Below are 20,132 nucleotides of genomic sequence, written 5' to 3'. Positions count from 1 at the left end.
ATGCATAGAGCGGTGCCGGCCGCTCTATGCTTTATCAATGCTGTGCGCAATGATGGGGGCCCTGTGCCACTGCCGCTGACACCGGGAAGGGGGGCCCGGTGTCAACGGCGGCGGCACCGGGTCATATAGCGGCCGCGTGGTCTGTGACAGATCAGCGCAGCTCCCCTCTCATTGAAAGGAGCTGGCTGCTGATCTGCTGGGCGGCCGCTGGCCCCTAACCTGCCGGGCCCACTCGCAATGGCGACCCCTGCGACCGTGGTAGTTACGCCCCCGATGGAGACGGTAAAAGTGTAACGACCACTACACTGAGAGTATTTCCTTCTATCCCCAGGTGTACAGATCACACCAGTATGCCGATGACGTGTGTGGCATATGGGTGCAATAACCATTTTGTCAAAGGATGTGGGAAGCAATTCTTCAGGTAACCACGTATTTATATTCCTATGTGTGCAAAGAACGTGTAGCAACACAATTAACCCCTTAATAACCGCCAACACGCATTAACCATGCAGGGACTTTATTTCCTCATCTCATGAGTAAATAGCCCCCCTACAGGAAAGGTCCCGCTGGTGACAGAAGTACATTACATCGTCCCCGACTGGTTTAGGAACCCATCAGGGATGATTAACCCCTTAAATACCGGTGTCAATCTCAATAGTGATGAAAAGGGGGGTTAAAAGATCTCTTTTGAAACCACAATCATAATCATGGGTGCTGATGATTGCCATGGTACTCTGAGGTGATTAGATGATCCCAGAGTGCAGTGGCCTGTTACATCCTGCTATAAGCAAGGTCTAACAGGCTGTGTCAGTATGTTATTGACAGGTCTCCACTACTGCAAGGCACGAGTCCTGCAATGCATAAGACCAGTGAGCAAAATAAAAAACAAATATGCATGTCCCACAGTGGGACTAAGTGAAAAAGTAAAAAAATGTTAAATATAATATTAAAAAGTAAAAAAAACCCTACACCACAATTGAGACAAAGCCCCTATTGAAACCACTCACTCTGAGGCAGATGCAGACACTTGGACTCCGTCTGGTCTCTTCTGGACCGGCAATGTCCCATCGTTTGTGTCTTTTTAGCACACTAATGTGGATGACCACAGATCTATGGATACCAGCAAAACAGATGTCAAACGGAGTACGAAGTGTCTCCATCTACATCATTTATAGTTTGTGGTTCCATGGGGGTTTCGTCTGAATCACATTTTTTTTGGTATTTACCTGGAAACCCCAACGTGAGTGCTCAGCGCAGAACACAAGACTATGATCCCAGCCTTATACTGAAAGTGATCAAAACATGTTATGTACCCCAAAATGTTACCAATAAAACCCCTAACTTATCCCACACAAATCAAGCCCCCACTGAGGTCTGTCACTGGAAATATCGGGGGTCCCACAATACTGGTAGATGAAAGACTGGAACATGGCTTCCACCCCCCAAATAAAATCCACTCATGTCTGCACTCCTAATTCTAAATGCCCCCCTTCCTCTGAGCCCCCTGTGCCTAAACTGCAGTAAGCAACCGTGTGTGGGGCATTATTGTAGTGAGGAGCGCCCAATTGGCAATTTACGGGATGTGTGTCTCTGGAAGCAGAAGCTGGGCACAATGTATAGAGATGCTACAATATATGGGGACACAATGTATGGGCATGCTCCAATATATGGGGGCACAATGTATGGGCATGCTCCAGTATATGGAGGCACAATGTATGGGCATGCTCCAATATATGGGGGTACAATGTATGGGGATGCTCCAATATATGGGGGCACAATGTATGGGCATGCTCCAATATATGGGGGCACAATGTATGGGCATCCTCCAATATATGGGGACACAATGTATGGGGATGTTCCAATATATAGGGGCACAATGTATGGGTATGCTCCAATATATGGGGACACAATGTATGGGGATGTTCCAATATATGGGGGCACAATGTATGGGCATGCTCCAATATATGGGGGCACAATGTATAGAGATGCTCCAATATATGGGGGCACAATGTATGGGGATGCTCCAATATATGGGGGAACAATGTATGGGGATGCTCCTATATATGGGGGAACAATGTATGGGGATGCTCCAATATATGGGGGAACAATGTATGGGGATGCTCCAATATATGGGGGCACAATGTATGGGGATGCTCCAATATATGGGGGCACAATGTATGGGGATGCTCCAATATATGGGGGCACAATGTATGGGGATGCTCCAATATATGGGGGCACAATGTATGGGGATGCTCCAATATATGGGGGCACAATGTATGGGCATGCTCCAATATATGGGGGCACAATGTATGGGCATGCTCCAATATATGGGGGCACAATGTATGGGGATGCTCCAATATATGGGGGCACAATGTATGGGCATGCTCCAATATATGGGGGCACAATGTATGGGCATGCTCCAATATATGGGGGCACAATGTATGGGCATGCTCCAATATATGGGGGCACAATGTATGGGGTGGTACAAAATGAGGTTACAATGTGTGTGTGGGCGCTACAATATATGAGGGCACAATATATGGGGGCACAATGTATGGGGATGCTCCAATATATGGGGGATCAATGTATGGGGTGGTACAAAATGAGGTTACAATGTGTGTGTGGGCGCTACAATATATGAGGGCACAATGTTTGGGGGCGCAATAATGAGGGCACAATGTATAGGGGCGCTACAATATATGGGGATGCTACAGTGGGCACTAATCTGGCATATTTGTAATTATCTAGAAAAGGAGCTTGGTGTGGGTGCTACAAATACACTGAGGTTTTCTGAGAAACAGAAAGGTAGAATCAGCTCACCCAGATCACATGGAGACTCCAATGAAGGACAGGTGCACGGGAAGGCCGGCCCGGCCAAGAAACTCCAGGAAAAAGAAAAAAATCCAGCACTCGTGTCCAGGAAATGTAATAAAAATTAGCTTCTTTTATTTATTCAATTTTCATAGTAAAATTGGATCATATCCACAAAGTATAAAAAATCCCCATAAAGACGGGATGGGATGACAGAGGAGTACGCGTTTCGAGCTACATGCTCTTAATCTCAATCCACATTGAATGAACAACCACATGGGGATTTAAAGGGAAGAAAGAAAAAAAAAAAAAAAGAGGAAAAATTTGAATTTAAGACGGATATGACACCATAGAAAGAAAAAAAAAGTCAGAACCAAACAAAATAGCGGCAGATAAAAACAGAGCAGAATAACTAAGTACATTGTATGAATAGCAACCCCATATATACATATAGAGAAGGGACGATCTGCAGTAAAAATATGCAAAGTGACAAAACACATGTATCAAATGTATTATAGACATACAAGTGCATCCTTATATATTTTATATTATAAATCTTTATCGACATTGTACATATAAGGAATATATATATAAAATCCTTTGTATAGAAAAAAAGAAAAAAAAAACCCATCATTTCATTTTATCAAAGCCGTGTACCAATTTCAAATGCATTAATATATATTTCTTAATTCATCTCTTAAATTCATGCCTTGAGGGGCTCTAGTCTCCATCAAGAAAATCCATTTTGCCTCCTTCTTGCGCATGATTTTTGTGATATCACCCCCTCTATGTGGTAACACAATTTTCTCAATAGCATTCACACGGCAGCTGTTTGTGCAGCCACCGTGAACAGAGATAAAGTGTTGTGAAGCACCTGAAGGGCTTCTGCTACTTCTGTTACAAGCATCATATAGGTGTTCTGAAATCCTTTTCCTAAGGCTACGGCCAGTGCTTCCAATATACTGAATATTACATGTATCGCATGTAATGAGATACACGGCATGAGTTGTACTACAGTTTATAAAAGAATTGATATTATATTCTTTTTTCGTTACACTAGATACAATTTTTTTCGTGTTAGGCATATATTTGCACAAGCCGCATACCTTCTGTCCACACCTATATGAGCCCGTAACAGATAGCCAATTATACACACCACCTCTATTACGATTTGTATGGTCACTGGGAGAGATCATAGAGGCAATAGTGTTGTTACGTTTAGAGACAAATTTTATTCCCTCCTCAAGAATATTTTTAACGGTATCATCCGTACTGAGTATAGGGAGATATTTCTTAATGATGTTGACAATAGAATAAAAATCCGTACTATATTTAGTGGAAAATACAATTGATGGCTGTTTATGTGTGAGGTCCATTTGTTTGTTCAATAGATACTGATCTCTGGTTTTAGAATCTGCACGTGCTTTAGCTTTGGAAATAATCGCATCAGAGAAACCCCGACAGAGAAACCTTTCCCTAATGATCCTACATTCTTTCACATATGCTTCCTCTGATGAGCAACACCTCCTTGCCCGTATGAACTCTCCTGTGGGAATGTTTTGGATGACAGCTATTAGCGTGGAGCAGGGAATTCCCTGCTGTCGGCTTTCTAAATAAACTGCAAGTTACACCCTCATTCCCAGGTTTAGATGAAAAAATAACATCCAAAAATGTAATTTGTTCTTTATGATGTTCATATGTAAACCCAAGATTGTAGGGGTTGTTATTTAGATATGTCATGAAATCTACAATCTCCTCATCCTCCCCTTTCCACACAATGATCACGTCATCAATATAACGGAGGAATATTGCAATATTATGTGAAAATGGGTTGTCCACAGAAAAAATGTTTCCCTCCTCCCACCAAGACAAATAAATATTTGCTAGGGAGGGGGAAAATTTCGCACACATAGCACAGCCTTGAGTCTGGACATAGTAACTACCCATGAAGGTGAAAAAATTGTTTTTTAATAAAAACCAAGTCACATCCAAAATAAAATTTTGAAGATCAGATGAGTAGCCACTATGTCCAGACATATGATGTTTCAAGGCCATGAGGGCTAATTCATGGGGTATGGAAGTGTACAAGCTGGTAATGTCACAGGTTAGCCAGCTGTATCCTTCTTTCCATGAAAAATTAGAAAAAATACTCAGAATGTGTTTAGTATCTCTTACATAGCTTGGTGAGATTTGTGCCAATGATTGTAAACGTAAATCCAACCATTCTGATAGATGCTCAGTCATAGAACCAATCCCTGATATAATAGGTCTGAACTCTGGAGGAAAGCGATTTTTATGCGTTTTCGGCAAAGCGTGGAACAACGGAATAATAGATGTTGATGGATTTAAATATTCACTCTGCTTTGTCGAAATTACCCCAAGTTGCACACCCTCCTCCAGAATTCTAGATAAACATTTTTTTACCTCATCAATGGGATTATTAGAAATTTTTTTATAAATGGAATTTTCTCTAAGCATTTTGTTTAGTTCCATTTCATAGAGTCCAATATCCAAAACTACAACAGAACCGCCTTTATCAGATCTTTTAATAACGATACTGTTGTTATCCTGTAACTGGGATAAGGCGGTCTGTTCATGTATGCTCAAATTATGATTAATATTTTTTTTACTTTTTTTCAGTTTAATTAATTCAGATTCTACAACATTTTGGAAATCTTCCATACTCGTGGTTTTAGATTGAGTAGGATAGTAGTTTGGATTAGGAACTCTATTTGAAAACCGTGTATCACAATGATTTTGAGATTCTGAGCCTAGATCAGAAAGGCCACATAATACAATCAAAGACATTTGCTCAGAAAAGGTGGTAGGAAAAAATTCACACGCTGTATTAGTTTCATCGGGGCATACAGGTTCAATATCATTACAGAAAAAATGTTTCTTAATGGTTAAACGTTTTTTTTCTTTCTATGGTGTCATATCCGTCTTAAATTCAAATTTTTCCTCCTTTTTTTTTTTTTTTTTTTTTTTTTTTTCTTTCTTCCCTTTAAATCCCCATGTGGTTGTTCATTCAATGTGGATTGAGATTAAGAGCATGTAGCTCGAAACGCGTACTCCTCTGTCATCCCATCTCGTCTTTATGGGGATTTTTTATACTTTGTGGATATGATCCAATTTTACTATGAAAATTGAATAAATAAAAGAAGCTAATTTTTATTACATTTCCTGGACACGAGTGCTGGATTTTTTTCTTTTTACTGAGGTTTTCTGCTATTCTGGCACCTCGGGGGCTCTATAAATGTCACCCACAAACTATTCTAGGAAAATCTGGTCTCCAAAAGCCGAATAGCGCTCCTTCCTGCTCAGCATTGCTATGTGGCCAGACAGTAGTTTCTGATGACATATGGGGCATCACCGCTTTCGGGAGAAATTGCGCCATAAATTGTGGGGTCCATTTTCACCTTTTAACCCTTGCGTAACTGATAACTTTGCAACTAATAAAAAAGTTATAATTTTATCACTAAAATGTTATATTTCAACGTCTGAATGTTTTAAAATAATTCTGTAATGCACCTGTGGGTTTCAAATAATCACTACACCCCTAGATGAATTCCTTACATAGTGAAGTTTCCAAAATGGGGTCACTTGTGGGGGTTTCTGCAGTTTTGTTATCTCAGGGGATCTGCAAAGAAGACAGCCAAATTTTACATTCCAAATACCAAATGTTGCTCCTTCTGAGGCCTACCGTTTGTACAAACAGATTCTTTTGACTACGTGTGAGGTGTTGCCGCACTCAGAAAAAAGTGGGTAACAAACTGTGGGGTCCACTTCTTGGTGTTACCTCTTGTAAAAAAAAAAAGAGAAATTTGACACTAAAGCAACATTTTTGTGAAAAAAAAAAAAAAAAATATATGAAAACTTGTACCATGATGACCTAATGTTAACAGATTGTGTGTAGTAGCTTTGGCTTCAAACTGCTCACTATACCCCTAGATAGAAGCCTTGAGGAGTCTAGTTTCCAGAATGGGGTCACTTGTGGGGGAGTTTCTGCTGTTTAGGTTCCTTAGGGGCCCTGCAAATGCGACATGGTGCCCCCAATCTATTTCAGCTAACTGTGTGTTCCAAAATTCCAATGTTGCTCCTTCCGTTCTGAGCCCTCGCATTTATCCAAACCGAGGTTTCTGACCACTTGTGGGATATCAATGAGCTCATAAGAAACTGGATAACTATTTGTGGGGTCCATTTTCTTGTGCTATCCCTTCTAAAAGTGAAAAAAAAGTGGGACTAAAGCAACATTTTATGAGTAAGAAATACATTTTTTTTTACGCTTTACATTAATTCCTCTGTAGTACCTTTTTAAGAGTTAAACATTTTCCTGACAGCAATTTTGAAGTATTTTAGGGGTGCAGTTTTTAAAATGGTATCACTTTTGGGGAGTTTTATTTTTATATCTACAGTTGAAACCAAAAGTTTACATACATTATCTAAAAAGACACATCTGCATGTTTTTCTCATTATCTGACATGAAATTAGAATGATCATTTCCTGTTTTAGGTCAATTAGGAACAAAATTATTTATATTTGCCAAATGCAAGAATAATGAGAGACAGAATGTTTTAATGTATTTTTATTACTTTCTGCAATGTCAAAAGTTTCCATCCATTTCCTTAGTATTTGGTACCATTGCCCTTAAACTGGATGACTTGGGTCAAACGTTTTGGATCTCCTTCCACAAGCTTCTCACAATAGTTGGTAGGAATTTGTGCCCATTCTCCTGATAGAACTGGTGTAACTGAGCTATGTTTGTAGGTCTCCTTGCTCACATCGGCCTTTTCAGCTTTGCCCATACATTTTCAATAGGATTGAGATCAGGGTTTTGTGATGGCCACTCCAAAACATTGACTTTGTAACCAGTTTGGCAGAATGCTTCGGGTCATTGTCCATTTGGAAGACCTATTTCAGTCCAAGATTTAAGTTCCTGGCTGATGTCTTGAGATGTTGCTTCAGTATTGCCAGATAATCTTCTTTCTTCATGAGGCCATCTATTTTGTGAAGTGCACCAGTCCCTCCTGCAGCAAAACAACCCCATAATATGATGATGCCACCACCGTGTTTCACAGTTGGGATCAGGGCTGTATTTGGCCTTCGTGCTGCCCTAGGCACTTTAAGTGGTTGCGCCCCTTACTGATAACGTAAAACTATGAGTCTGTGTACCTGTGTACATGACATCTGTGTAAGGCCGATCTACTCTGTAACACACTTGAAAAACTGCTAAACTCTATAGGAATGAAGATCAGCACTTGCTGCGCACACCTTCAGTATTATTTAGCTTCTTTTAACAGCTTCAGGTTTTCAAAGACACTAAGTGGTTTAACCCCTTCACGACCGGCCGATTTTTCGCTTTCCGTTTTTCCCGCCATTCTTCTTATGAGAGACGTAACTTTTTTTTATTTTTCAGTCAATATGGTCATGTGAGGGCTCATTTTTTGCGGAACGAGCTGTACTTTTAAATGAAACCATAAGTTTTACCATACAGTGTACTGGAAAATGGCAAAAAAATTCCAAATGCAGAAAAATTGCAAAAAAAGTACGATGGCACTATTGCTTTTGACATATTTTATTCACTGTGTTCACTATGTGGTAAAACTGATGTGTGAGTGTGATGCCTCAGGTCAGTGCGACTTCGTAGACACCAAACATGTATAGGTTTACTTTTACATAAGGGGTTAAAAAAAATCGGAATTTTGTCCCAAAAAAGTGGCGCACGTTTTACGCTATATTCCGTGACCCGTAGCTTTCTCATTTTTTGGGATTTATGGCTCAGTGACGGCTTATTTTTTGCATCTTGAGCTGACGTTTTTAACTGTACCATTTTTGCGCAGATGCTACGTTTTGATCGCCTGTTATTGCATTTTGTGCAAAAGTTGTGGCGACAAAAAAAGTTATTTTGTCGTTTGGAATTTTTTTTTAACGCTACGTTGTTTACTGATCAGATTAATTGATTTTATATTTTGATAGATCGGGCGTTTCTGAACGCGGCGATACCAAATGTATGTATGTTTTTTTTTAAAATTTTTTTTAACCCTTTAATTTTCAATGGGGCGAAAGGGGAGTGAGTTGAACTTTTAGGGTTTTTTTTTTTTTAATTTTACTAGTCCCCTTAGGAGGCTATAGCGGTCAGCAATCTGATCGCTATTCCCTATCTGCTGATCACAGCTATACAGTTGTAAACAGGAGATACGGTCACTCTCTGCTTCACTGGGCTCCGGGCCGAGTGAAACTGAAAGTAGTTCATGTCTAGCACAGGAGTCATTATAACTATAAATGCATACAGTCGCACATTGAAAAAGCCAAAAATGCACAAGGGAAAATATGGCACTGCATTACTGCAAAAGAGAGATATTTAGTTTATGTATTGGCCAATGCATGTAAGCCCGGACACCAACGGCAAGGTGTATCTCTGTAATCCGGGAACCTAACTTAAATGCCACTATCTAGATACTATGTTTTTCAGTTAGCACCTGTTCACATTTGTTGGATGTGCGGGTCAGTTTTTTGATATTTCTAGTGAGTCTTTTTCTGATTGAGCACTCCGCCCTAAGACCTGGCTGTGTTCATAACCATTGTAGCAGGAGCCTAGCTGCCCATACATGGAGGTTTGCAGTCCAAATAGTGGCATTTTGCTCAGATACGGATGTTTTTAACCTAGATAGTGGCATTTAAGTTAGGTTCCCGGATTACAGAGATATACCTTGCCGTTGGTTTCCGGGCTTACATGCATTGGCCAATACATAAACTAAATATCTCTCTTTTGCAGTAATGCAGTGCCATATATTCCCTTGTGCATTTTTGGCTTTTTCAGTGTGCGACTGTATGCATTTATAGTTACTATCTTTTTTCAGTTAGCACCTGTTCACATTTGTTGGATGTGTGGGTCAGTTTTTTGATATTTCTAGCACAGGAGTCATCGCATGACCCTGTGCTACCATGACAACCACCGGAAGTCACGTGATCATGTCACATGACTTCCGGTATCAGGCGGTAAGTAAAAGTTTACCACGATCGCGATTTATAATGGCGCTGTCACATATTGACAGTGCCATTTAAGGGGTTAAACGAATAGAATAGTTATCTGCTCGTGCCTAGCAGGCACACATCTCAGCTGTGAAAATCAGCTGAGATGTGTGCCGATCGGGCAGTAACATTATGACCACTAGGACTTAATATTACTGCCCGCGGTCGTTAAGGGGTTAAACAGGTAACTGAACCATTTTTTGGGGCTGCTGCCACCAAGAAGTTGCTGACTAGCACTTAATACAATTTCAATTTAAAAAAGATGCCAGTGTTTCCTAACCTGTCCTCCGCCTGAAAAACTCAATAGATTCACAGATGTGTAAAAGCCATAGTATGCACACACCCAAACCGTTCACATGCCCAGTGCTTGTACAGTACACAGATTACAGTTGGCAGAACTCGGAGATAGACAGGCTCGACCGATAGTCTGTCAGAGAAATGATGACCCAGCAGGTCTAATTTTGGACTGTGGATCCTTTTTTCTCTAAGAGATGAGCCACTGCCAGAGATGTGTAGTAGCGTCTGTCTCATAGAGAACACGAGCACTCAACAAAGTAAGCACTCAGGGAGACAGCTGCCAGTTGAGTGATGAGACACCTGTCTATAGTGTATGGGAGAGTCCGTGAGATAGCTGCCAGCTGAGTGATGGGACACCTGTCTATAGTGTATGGGGGAGTCAGGAAAGATAACTACCAGCCGAATGATGGGACAGCTGTCTGTAGCGTATGGGAGCTTTGGTCAAATACTTCTTTGGCAGACTTATGGCCTCATTAAGACAGATATTTATTTAGCCTGGCACAATGACCCTATAATGATCTACTATCAAATCTAATACATTAAATATTGCTACATCTACACGAATACATCACCAGAACCAACCTCAAATCATGATAACATTACCAGAACCACCATTTGCACACTGCTACATCACTAGAACCACCATTGGTACGAGACTGCATCACCAGAACCAAGCTTCAATCACTACTACTTCACCAGAACTAAAGCCAGCCCAACATAAAATCGTCTGGCATGAAACTGAAGCTCCCTAGTATGTATGTAACAATAATAAGGAGATACAGGAGTTGTTCTGCGGACCATACAGGAACCACAGTACTGATGGTGCAGGCAGTAGCACTATTAAACATTTAAAAAAATACCTTAATGTTTGGGAGATATCTTCTGTTTTAGGTCCATTTAATTCTGAGCACATTTATGTGGGTCTGGGTCTGGAGACCCCCGTAAATTCCTCAAAAGACCCCTTAGAAGTGCACAGCTCAGGAGACAGAACTATGACTTTCTACAGCATCCGCTCTGTGCTGTGTGTCCTCTTCTAAAAGAGCTTTTCAGTTGTAGTTGAGAGTCTCCGGACCAGATTCCTCACCAATCTGCTCAGAATTATTGGTATAAAACAAAAAAATCTCCCAAAAGTTTAGTTACTTTTTGGAGGTGCATTTACAAAGCTGCCAATAATCGGAAACCGATTTATTTATCTAAACCGGCTGTCAGATCACCCAACGCACAAGCAAAATGTTTGTTAGTTGGGTGAAATGATTTTTTCCATTTACATTAATAAACATTTTATATAAGGGACGATTATACTACAAAAATCAAACAGTTTAGCTTAAAAGGCGTTGTCTGGTCTGGAATGACAAGTCTGCAGTCACTCTGTTTCACTCTGACTGCAGACTTGTGAATCCTTCCGCGCACTCACGATGGTCAAGTATGTGATATGCAGACTCCCGGCCAGAACTTGTCTAGTGAGTAGAGCCTCGCTTAATGCACTTGTAGTGAGCGAGGTGGCGCCTCCTAGACGGGTTCTAGCTTGGACTCTGCATATCACATACTTGACCGCCATTCCCGGCACAGACACCAGAGCATCCTCGTAGCGCACAGTGAGTGCACTTGGAGTATTCACAAATCTGCAGTCACAGAGTGACACACACAGTGACTGCAGACTTGTCATTCTAGACTGGACAACTCCTTTTAATATTTGTTTCAACATCTATTTTTTAAAATGCAAATGAGGGGGCTCTGGTGCACCCTTGGCGTGACCTATGCCTTGGTGCACTCTTTTATATTTGCTTATGAAAGCCAGTCCCTTGTGTTGATTGACAGCGCTCAATTAGTAAGAGTGGCAAAATCAGACATACAAGCTGATATTAGACAGCACACACTTTTACAATTGGAGCGCTGTCAATAAAAACAAAAGACTTTAAAATACAAATATGAGGGCATAACGGTGCACCGAAGCACAGACCACCCCAACGGTGCACCGAAGCACAGATCACCCCAACGGTGCACCGACACAAAAACCATACCAACGGTGCACCGACACAAAAACCATACCAATGGTGCACCGACACAAAGACCACACAAACGGTGCACTAAAGCACAGACCACACCAACTGTGCACCAAAATGCCCTCATTTGCATATTAAATGTAGATTATTCTGCTAATATTAAAGAGAACCTGTCAGCTGACATTGTGGTCCTGCGCAGGTGCACTTTGATCTGCCCTGAGCATGGCAGATCAGTGTTGTATTGCGCAGGACCTCAATGCTGGCTAGTGTGGATGACGTAGGACGCGTCATGCACCCAGGCTTTTGAAGGAGTACAAAGATGGCCGAAAGAGGAGGCACCGCACCCGGAGAACGGACACACTCATCCGACCAGTCTGCACAGCACCACTCTTTAGTTGAGTATTATAAAGTGATTTTTACATTCTACACAGCGACCTGGGCTCTTATATGCAGCATGTTAGAATGCTGTATATAAGAGGCCACTGGTGGTGGCCGCAGCTTATAGGCCTCAAATCTGCTGACAGGTTCCCTTTAAAGAAGCACTCCGGGCATTTTCTCTAGTCCCTTCCACGACAGCATAGGAGGTTGTCTCTCCACGCCCTAATTGGGACAGGAAGTTCAAGAGGTTTAAAAGGACCCTCCCACCTCCCACAGCCAGTGTCTTTCCTGTCCCCATGGGGCATGGAGAGGTTTTGTTTTTCTCCTATGCTGTGGTGGCCGGCGACCTGCAGTGTATATATATTTTTTTTTTTTTCCCCTATTACCTTCAGCCGGACAGCATCGGTCGGGCCTTCGCCGCTCCTCCCTTGCTGTTCCCTCACGCTGTGGGGGACCGCTGCTCCAGCCTTCCGGATCCTCCTGAGGGGTGATGCAGGCTGTTGAGCTCCCCGGCCGGCGTCCTCCCTGAGCCGCCGGCCGCTTCCCGCATGCACGCTGCCGGAGCGATCCGGAAGTGCTCCCGGGGGCGGGACTTCCGGTCTTGCGGACTTCCGGTCGAGCGCTTCCGGTTTGCGGAGGCAGCGTGGAGGCACGCCGACAGTGACTCGGCCTGCCCAGGACCGGATGCGGGAGGCGGGGAAAACGTGCACCGTCACTGGGGTGGCAGGCCCTTTTCCATAAGGGCTGCCACGAAGACATCAGATCATGGTAAGACCATGCTCCCTGTCATGTCTTCCGCTGCAGCTGCCTCTGCAGAACCCAGTGTGCCCCCTGCTACTGTGAGTATGGAGGGGAATGGTCCCTCGGATATAGGTCTCATCAGTTGATTATGGCTCTCTGCTCTGTGTTTCTAGGAGGACAAAGCCACCAAGAAAACTGACAGAAATGAGAAATCAGAGAAGCCTGAGAAGTCAGAAAAAACTGACAAGTCCGATAAGCCTGATAGACCTGACAGAGTGGACAAAATTAAAAAATGTCCCATCTGTATAAAGAAGCTCCCTGCAGTATGGGATAAAAAGCTTTGCCAGCAATGTACGGACCAGATTATTAGGGCCGAACAACCATCTCTGATAGATGAGTTGCGGTCCATGATGAAACAGGAGATTAGGGCCTCACTGGCTTCTCTCCCTGTTCCTGGCCCTGTTCCTGGCCCTGTTCCTGGCCCTGTTCCTGGCCCTGTTCCTGGCCCTGCTCCTGGCCCTGCTACTGGACCCTCTCCTCCAAAAAAGAGGAGACTCCAGTCGACCCCTTCTGATCAGGAGGACGCTGATTCCACCTCTGAGGGTCCTGATGACAGAATTCCATCTGGGGGGTCTGACCAGTCCTTTCTCTTTCACTCAGAAGAGTTGGGGGATCTTATTGAGGCAGTTCGGAGCACGATGGGTTTAGAGGAAGTGCAGTCTCTTCCTTCAATCCAGGACGAAATGTTTGCTGGCCTGAAGTCACTCAAACGATTGGGATTCCCAGTTCATGCCAGTATATTGGATATTGTCTCTCAGGAATGGGAATGTCCTGAGAGGCGGGTACGGAGTGACCTTAGACGCCGGTTTCCTCTGGAACCTTCGGGACTACATTGGGAGATCCCAAGGGTGGACGTTCGGGTGGCTAGGGTAGCTAAGCAAACGGCTCTTCCTTTTGAGGATACTTCCCAACTGAAGGATCAAATGGATAGGAAGGTAGAGGGCTTGATGAAGCGGTCCTGGGAGGCATCGTCTTCCTCTATTCAAGCCAACATTGCCTCCACCTGCGTATCCAGGTCCCTAATTAGGTGGTTGGACCAGTTGGAGGCTCATATTTCACAAGGGACCCCTAGGGAGGAATTACTAGAATCCCTTCCCTTGCTTAGGAAGGCTACCTGTTTTCTGGCAGATACCTCGGTGGAATCTGTCCGCCTGGCAGCCAGGACCTCGGTGCTTTCTAACTCTGCCCGACGTGCCCTCTGGCTTAAGGCCTGGAGTGGAGACTCCACCTCTAAAATGAGGCTTTGTTCCCTTCCGTTTAAAGGGGATTTAGTGTTTGGGCCTGCCCTGGATGATATCCTGGACAAGGCGACTGATCGTAAGGCCTTGCCCGATCCTAGACCTAACAGAAAGCGGTCCTTTCGTCCCTCGATGCCTCAGGCCTCCCAGCCCAGAGGGAAAGGGAAGGCAGGCAGGTGGAGCTATCCCAAAGGTAGAGGGAGAAACATCCTCATCCCTCCACATCAGCAACGTCCTCAGCAGGACAAACAGTGACTCGGCCCGGGTGGGGGGAAGACTCTCAGCGTTTCTTACCCAGTGGCAGTCCATAACCTCTTGCCAATGGGTTCTGAAGATCATCTCGGACGGTCTTCTCATAGAATTCCTTTCCCCCCCTCTTCCGGGTCTCCGAGTCACTGCGCTGGCGTCACCGGGTTCACAGACTCTGTTGTACACAAAGATTATAGAGCTAGTACACTCGGGGGTCGTTTCCCCAGTCCCGAGTCAGGAAGAAGGGGTAGGACACTACTCCCGTCTCTTCCTGGTCAAGAAGCCATCCGGCGACGTCCGTATAATTATCAATTTAAAAAGTCTAAACCGTCAGGTCAGGTACCGGCGGTTCAAGATGGAGTCAGTGAAATCAGCTATTCCCCTGATAGGTCTACACCATCAGATGGCCTCTATCGATCTGAAAGATGCCTACTTCCATGTACCCGTCCATCCGGGACACAGACAATACCTCAGGTTTGCGGTACTTCACGGGGAGGAAGTACTTCATTTCCAATTCAATGTACTTCCCTTCGGGATCTCCTCAGCTCCAAGAATCTTTTCCAAGATCATGGCAGAGGTGGTCGCCTTCATAAGATTGCAGGGTATCTGTCTAGTTCCGTATCTGGACGACTTTCTTCTCATGGCTCCGTCTGCTCCAACCCTCCGGAACCATGTGGAGAGGTCTTTGGGAATCCTTCGGTCTCTGGGATGGATTCCCAATCTCAAAAAATCACAGTTAACCCCCTCCTCCACTCGGCAGTTTCTCGGAGTGCTGCTGGACTCCGACAGACAGGCATCCTTTCTCCCAGAGGGCCACAGGATAGCTCTGTTATGCAAAATATCAAAACTCCGCAGGCAGGCTCGCCCGACGCTTCGAGCGGCTATGTCGGCCCTGGGTTCCATGACATCCTGCATTCCCTCGGTCAGGTGGGCTCAGGCCCATTCTCGGTGTCTCCAGGATCATATCCTGGCACATTGGGACAGACTCCCGTCATCCCTAAACAGAAGGTTTCGCCTCTCGGGGTCCGTCTCCTCATCCCTTCTCTGGTGGCTGAGTCCCGCCAACCTGCAGGTGGGGGTTGCCTGGACTCAGAGTCCCCTGGTTACATTGACCACAGATGCCAGCCTACGAGGATGGGGGGCAATGGTGGCAAATTCCCCATTTCAAGGGGTCTGGAGTCCTTACGTCAGTTCCCAATCCTCCAACTACCGGGAGCTCAGGGCAGTCAGGGAAGCCCTCCTTGCGGCTCAGGACCTCGTCCGGGACTCTCACGTCCTGGTATATTCAGACAATGTCACTACGGTGGCACATCTCCGCCATCAGGGCAGTACACGCTCGGGCGCCCTGAAATCAGTGTCCTCCCGAATCTTTCAATGGGCAGAACAATCTCTGCTCTCCCTTTCTGCGGTCCATCTGAAGGGCTCCCTCAATCTTCAGGCGGATTTCCTGAGTCGTCGGGATGTTCATCCGGGGGAATGGAGCCTGGATCAGGCGGTGTTCTGCTCTCTAGTGGCGAGGTGGGGTACACCAGAGGTGGACCTCTTTGCCTCGGCAGGGAATCGCAAGGTCGCAACATATTTCTCCCTGAACCCAAGGGACGAGGCGTTAGGGGTAGACGCTTTCTGCCACAGTTGGTCCTTTCGCCTCGCTTACGCGTTCCCCCCTCTTCCTCTTCTCGCTCGGGCCCTGAGGAAGATCAGAGACGAGGGGGTCCCAACTATACTGGTGGCCCCTCTGTGGCCCCGGAGGAGTTGGTACAGCCTGGTCCTGACGCTAGGAATCGACGGCCCAATCCTCTTAGGTTCGGACCCAAGCTTACTGTCGCAGGGTCCGATTTTCCATCCGGCTCCTCAGAAACTCAACCTGGCTGCCTGGCTTCTGAGGCCCGGGCACTGAAGGCCCAAGGGCTTTCTGACAGAGTTGTGGCTACGCTGCAGAAGAACCGTAAACCTGTGACTAATAGTATATACAACAAAATCTGGAAGAGATTTTCCTCCTGGTGTGGTTCTCGGCCTCCTGACCCTCTTCGGCCTAATATTGCGCAGATTCTGGACTTTCTCCAAAGTGGTTTAGACTTAGGTCTTAGGCCTAGCACCCTGAAAGTTCAGGTGTCAGCACTCAGTGCAGTCTTTGACACGGCTCTGGCAGATCATCGTTGGATCCGTCGGTTCTTTGTGTCAGCTAGTAGACTCTGTCCACGTCAGAGGGTCCTGACGCCTCGCTGGGATCTCAATGTGGTCCTTACAGGACTATCTCGGTCTCCGTTTGAACCTCTGTGCGCTTGTAACATTCGTTCCCTTTCTCACAAGACTGCTTTTCTTGTGGCTATTACATCTGCTCGCAGAGTCGGCGAACTTCAGGCTTTGTCCGTTAGGGAACCTTACCTGACCGTCAGAGATGACAGCATTGTTTTTCAGCTGGACCCTTCCTTCCTTCCCAAGGTGGTTTCGGATTTTCACCGTTCGCAGTCCATCGTCCTGCCTTCCTTCTGTCAGAATCCTCGGACTCCGGGTGAGGAAGTGTTTCATTCTTTGGATGTCCGTCGGATAGTGTTGCACTACCTAGAGGTTACTGCTTCTTGGCGCCTTGATTCTAACCTGTTCATCCAGCCCTTTGGCCGCAATAAGGGCAAGAAGGTGGCTAAGAGTACAGTCGCCAACTGGATTGTGCGAGCAATTAGAGATGCCTACCTCGCTCAGCATCTGTCTCCGCCTACTGGATTCACGGCGCACTCCACCAGGGCTACCTCTGCCTCCTGGGCCGAACGGGCAGGGGCCTCCCCTGAGCAGATCTACAAGGCGGCTACGTGGTCTTCGCTCCATACTTTCACGAAGCATTATCGTCTGGATCTGGATTCCAACAGGGATTTGGCCTTTGGCAGGAAAGTCCTGCAGGCTGTGGTCCCCCCCTAGGTATCAATTCTTTGGTATTCCTCCTATGCTGTCGTGGAAGGGACTAGAGAAATAAGAATTATTCTTACCGATAATTCGGTTTCTAGGACCTTCCACGACAGCAGGTAATTCCCTCCCCTATGTATTCATGTATTCCTGAATGTGTGGTACTTCTCATATGCTATGGATTCTTTGTAAGACACTGGCTGTGGGAGGTGGGAGGGTCCTTTTAAACCTCTTGAACTTCCTGTCCCAATTAGGGCGTGGAGAGACAACCTCCTATGCTGTCGTGGAAGGTCCTAGAAACCGAATTATCGGTAAGAATAATTCTTATTTTTCCCCTAAACCTGTGAAAATGTTAGTGTAGTGTAAGGTCTGTGATAATTCACTCACCGATCGCTGTTCTCATGTCCCCGACTCCATGATGACTTCACATCCACAGCTCATCTCTGCAGACTTCCCTCTTCTCCGGCCTTCTGCAGTACATCTCACCATGGTGCCCTGAAAAATAACAGTGTCATTATAATGTTTCCGAATAACAATAACCACAAATGCTGTGCCATAAATAAGCCCTATGCTGTGGACTGAAAAAAAAACTGCTCCTCACTGTGCTCCCCGCAAAAGAATATTACTGCACACAATCCCTCTTAACGTACATGGCCTCCACACTATCCTCTCCTATAAAATATTCCCACCACACCGTCCCCACTTATATACTGTGACCGCAACTCTGCCCCCTAATAAAACGCCACACTTCCCTCCCTTATAAATTATACCCACCACACTTTCCTCAATTATGAAATATGCACAGTGTCCTCACATCATGCTGCCCCCTCCTCACAATGTCCTTCTCCATACTGAGCCTCACATGCTGCCCCCTTCTTAATGCGCTCCAAATGCTGCCTGCCCCTTTTCCATAATGAGACCGCCATGCTGCCCCACTCAGCACACAGAGACCGCCATGCTGCCCCACTCAGCACACAGAGACCGCCGCGCTGCCCCACGCATCACACAGACCCCCACGCGTCACACAGAGACCCCCGCGCTGCCCCACGCGTCACACAGAGACCCCCGCGCTGCCCCACGCGTCACACAGAGACCCCCGCGCTGCCCCACGCGTCACACAGAGACCCCCGCGCTGCCCCACGCGTCACACAGAGACCCCCGCGCTGCCCCACGCGTCACACAGAGACCCCCGCGCTGCCCCACGCGTCACACAGAGACCCCCGCGCTGCCCCACGCGTCACACAGAGACCCCCGCGCTGCCCCACGCGTCACACAGAGACCCCCGCGCTGCCCCACGCGTCACACAGAGACCCCCGCGCTGCCCCACGCGTCACACAGAGACCCCCGCGCTGCCCCACGCGTCACACAGAGACCCCCGCGCTGCCCCACGCGTCACACAGAGACCCCCGCGCTGCCCCACGCGTCACACAGAGACCCCCGCGCTGCCCCACGCGTCACACAGAGACCCCCGCGCTGCCCCACGCGTCACACAGAGACCCCCGCGCTGCCCCACGCGTCACACAGAGACCCCCGCGCTGCCCCACGCGTCACACAGAGACCCCCGCGCTGCCCCACGCGTCACACAGAGACCCCCGCGCTGCCCCACGCGTCACACAGAGACCCCCGCGCTGCCCCACGCGTCACACAGAGACCCCCGCGCTGCCCCACGCGTCACACAGAGACCCCCGCGCTGCCCCACGCGTCACACAGAGACCCCCGCGCTGCCCCACGCGTCACACAGAGACCCCCGCGCTGCCCCACGCGTCACACAGAGACCCCCGCGCTGCCCCACGCGTCACACAGAGACCCCCGCGCTGCCCCACGCGTCACACAGAGACCCCCGCGCTGCCCCACGCGTCACACAGAGACCCCCGCGCTGCCCCACGCGTCACACAGAGACCCCCGCGCTGCCCCACGCGTCACACAGAGACCCCCGCGCTGCCCCACGCGTCACACAGAGACCCCCGCGCTGCCCCACGCGTCACACAGAGACCCCCGCGCTGCCCCACGCGTCACACAGAGACCCCCGCGCTGCCCCACGCGTCACAGAGACCCCCGCGCTGCCCCACGCGTCACAGAGACCCCCGCGCTGCCCCACGCGTCGCACAGAGACCCCCGCGCTGCCCCACGCGTCGCACAGAGACCCCCGCGCTGCCCCACGCGTCGCACAGAGACCCCCGCGCTGCCCCACGCGTCGCACAGAGACCCCCGCGCTGCCCCACGCGTCGCACAGAGACCCCCGCGCTGCCCCACGCGTCGCACAGAGACTCCCGCGCTGCCCCACGCGTCGCACAGAGACTGCCGCGCTGCCCCACGCGTCACACAGAGACTGCCGCGCTGCCCCACGCGTCACACAGAGACCCCCCCCGCGCTGCCCCATGCCTTAAGCTGAGCCTCCCCCACACACACTATCTCATGGTTCACA

At 47.1% G+C, this 20,132-nt stretch overlaps 1 protein-coding gene across 3 annotated transcripts in view; it reads left to right on the top strand.

Moving 5' to 3' along the window:
- Positions 1-20,132, top strand: part of LOC142243036 (uncharacterized) — a 129,397-nt gene that overhangs the window by 3,124 nt on the left and 106,141 nt on the right. For all 3 annotated transcript variants that reach the window (XR_012724297.1, XM_075314546.1, XM_075314557.1), the window contains exon 2: positions 332-421. Coding sequence is in view for 2 of the 3 variants with exons in the window: in XM_075314546.1 (XP_075170661.1) it covers positions 351-421 (71 nt within the window). In the remaining variant the exon portion in view is untranslated. The remainder of the gene's footprint in view (positions 1-331; positions 422-20,132) is intronic.

The sequence above is a fragment of the Anomaloglossus baeobatrachus genome, chromosome 1 (genome assembly GCF_048569485.1).
Source record: "Anomaloglossus baeobatrachus isolate aAnoBae1 chromosome 1, aAnoBae1.hap1, whole genome shotgun sequence".
Lineage (NCBI taxonomy): Eukaryota > Metazoa > Chordata > Amphibia > Anura > Aromobatidae > Anomaloglossus > Anomaloglossus baeobatrachus.
This window is presented reverse-complemented; position numbering and strand designations above follow the sequence as displayed.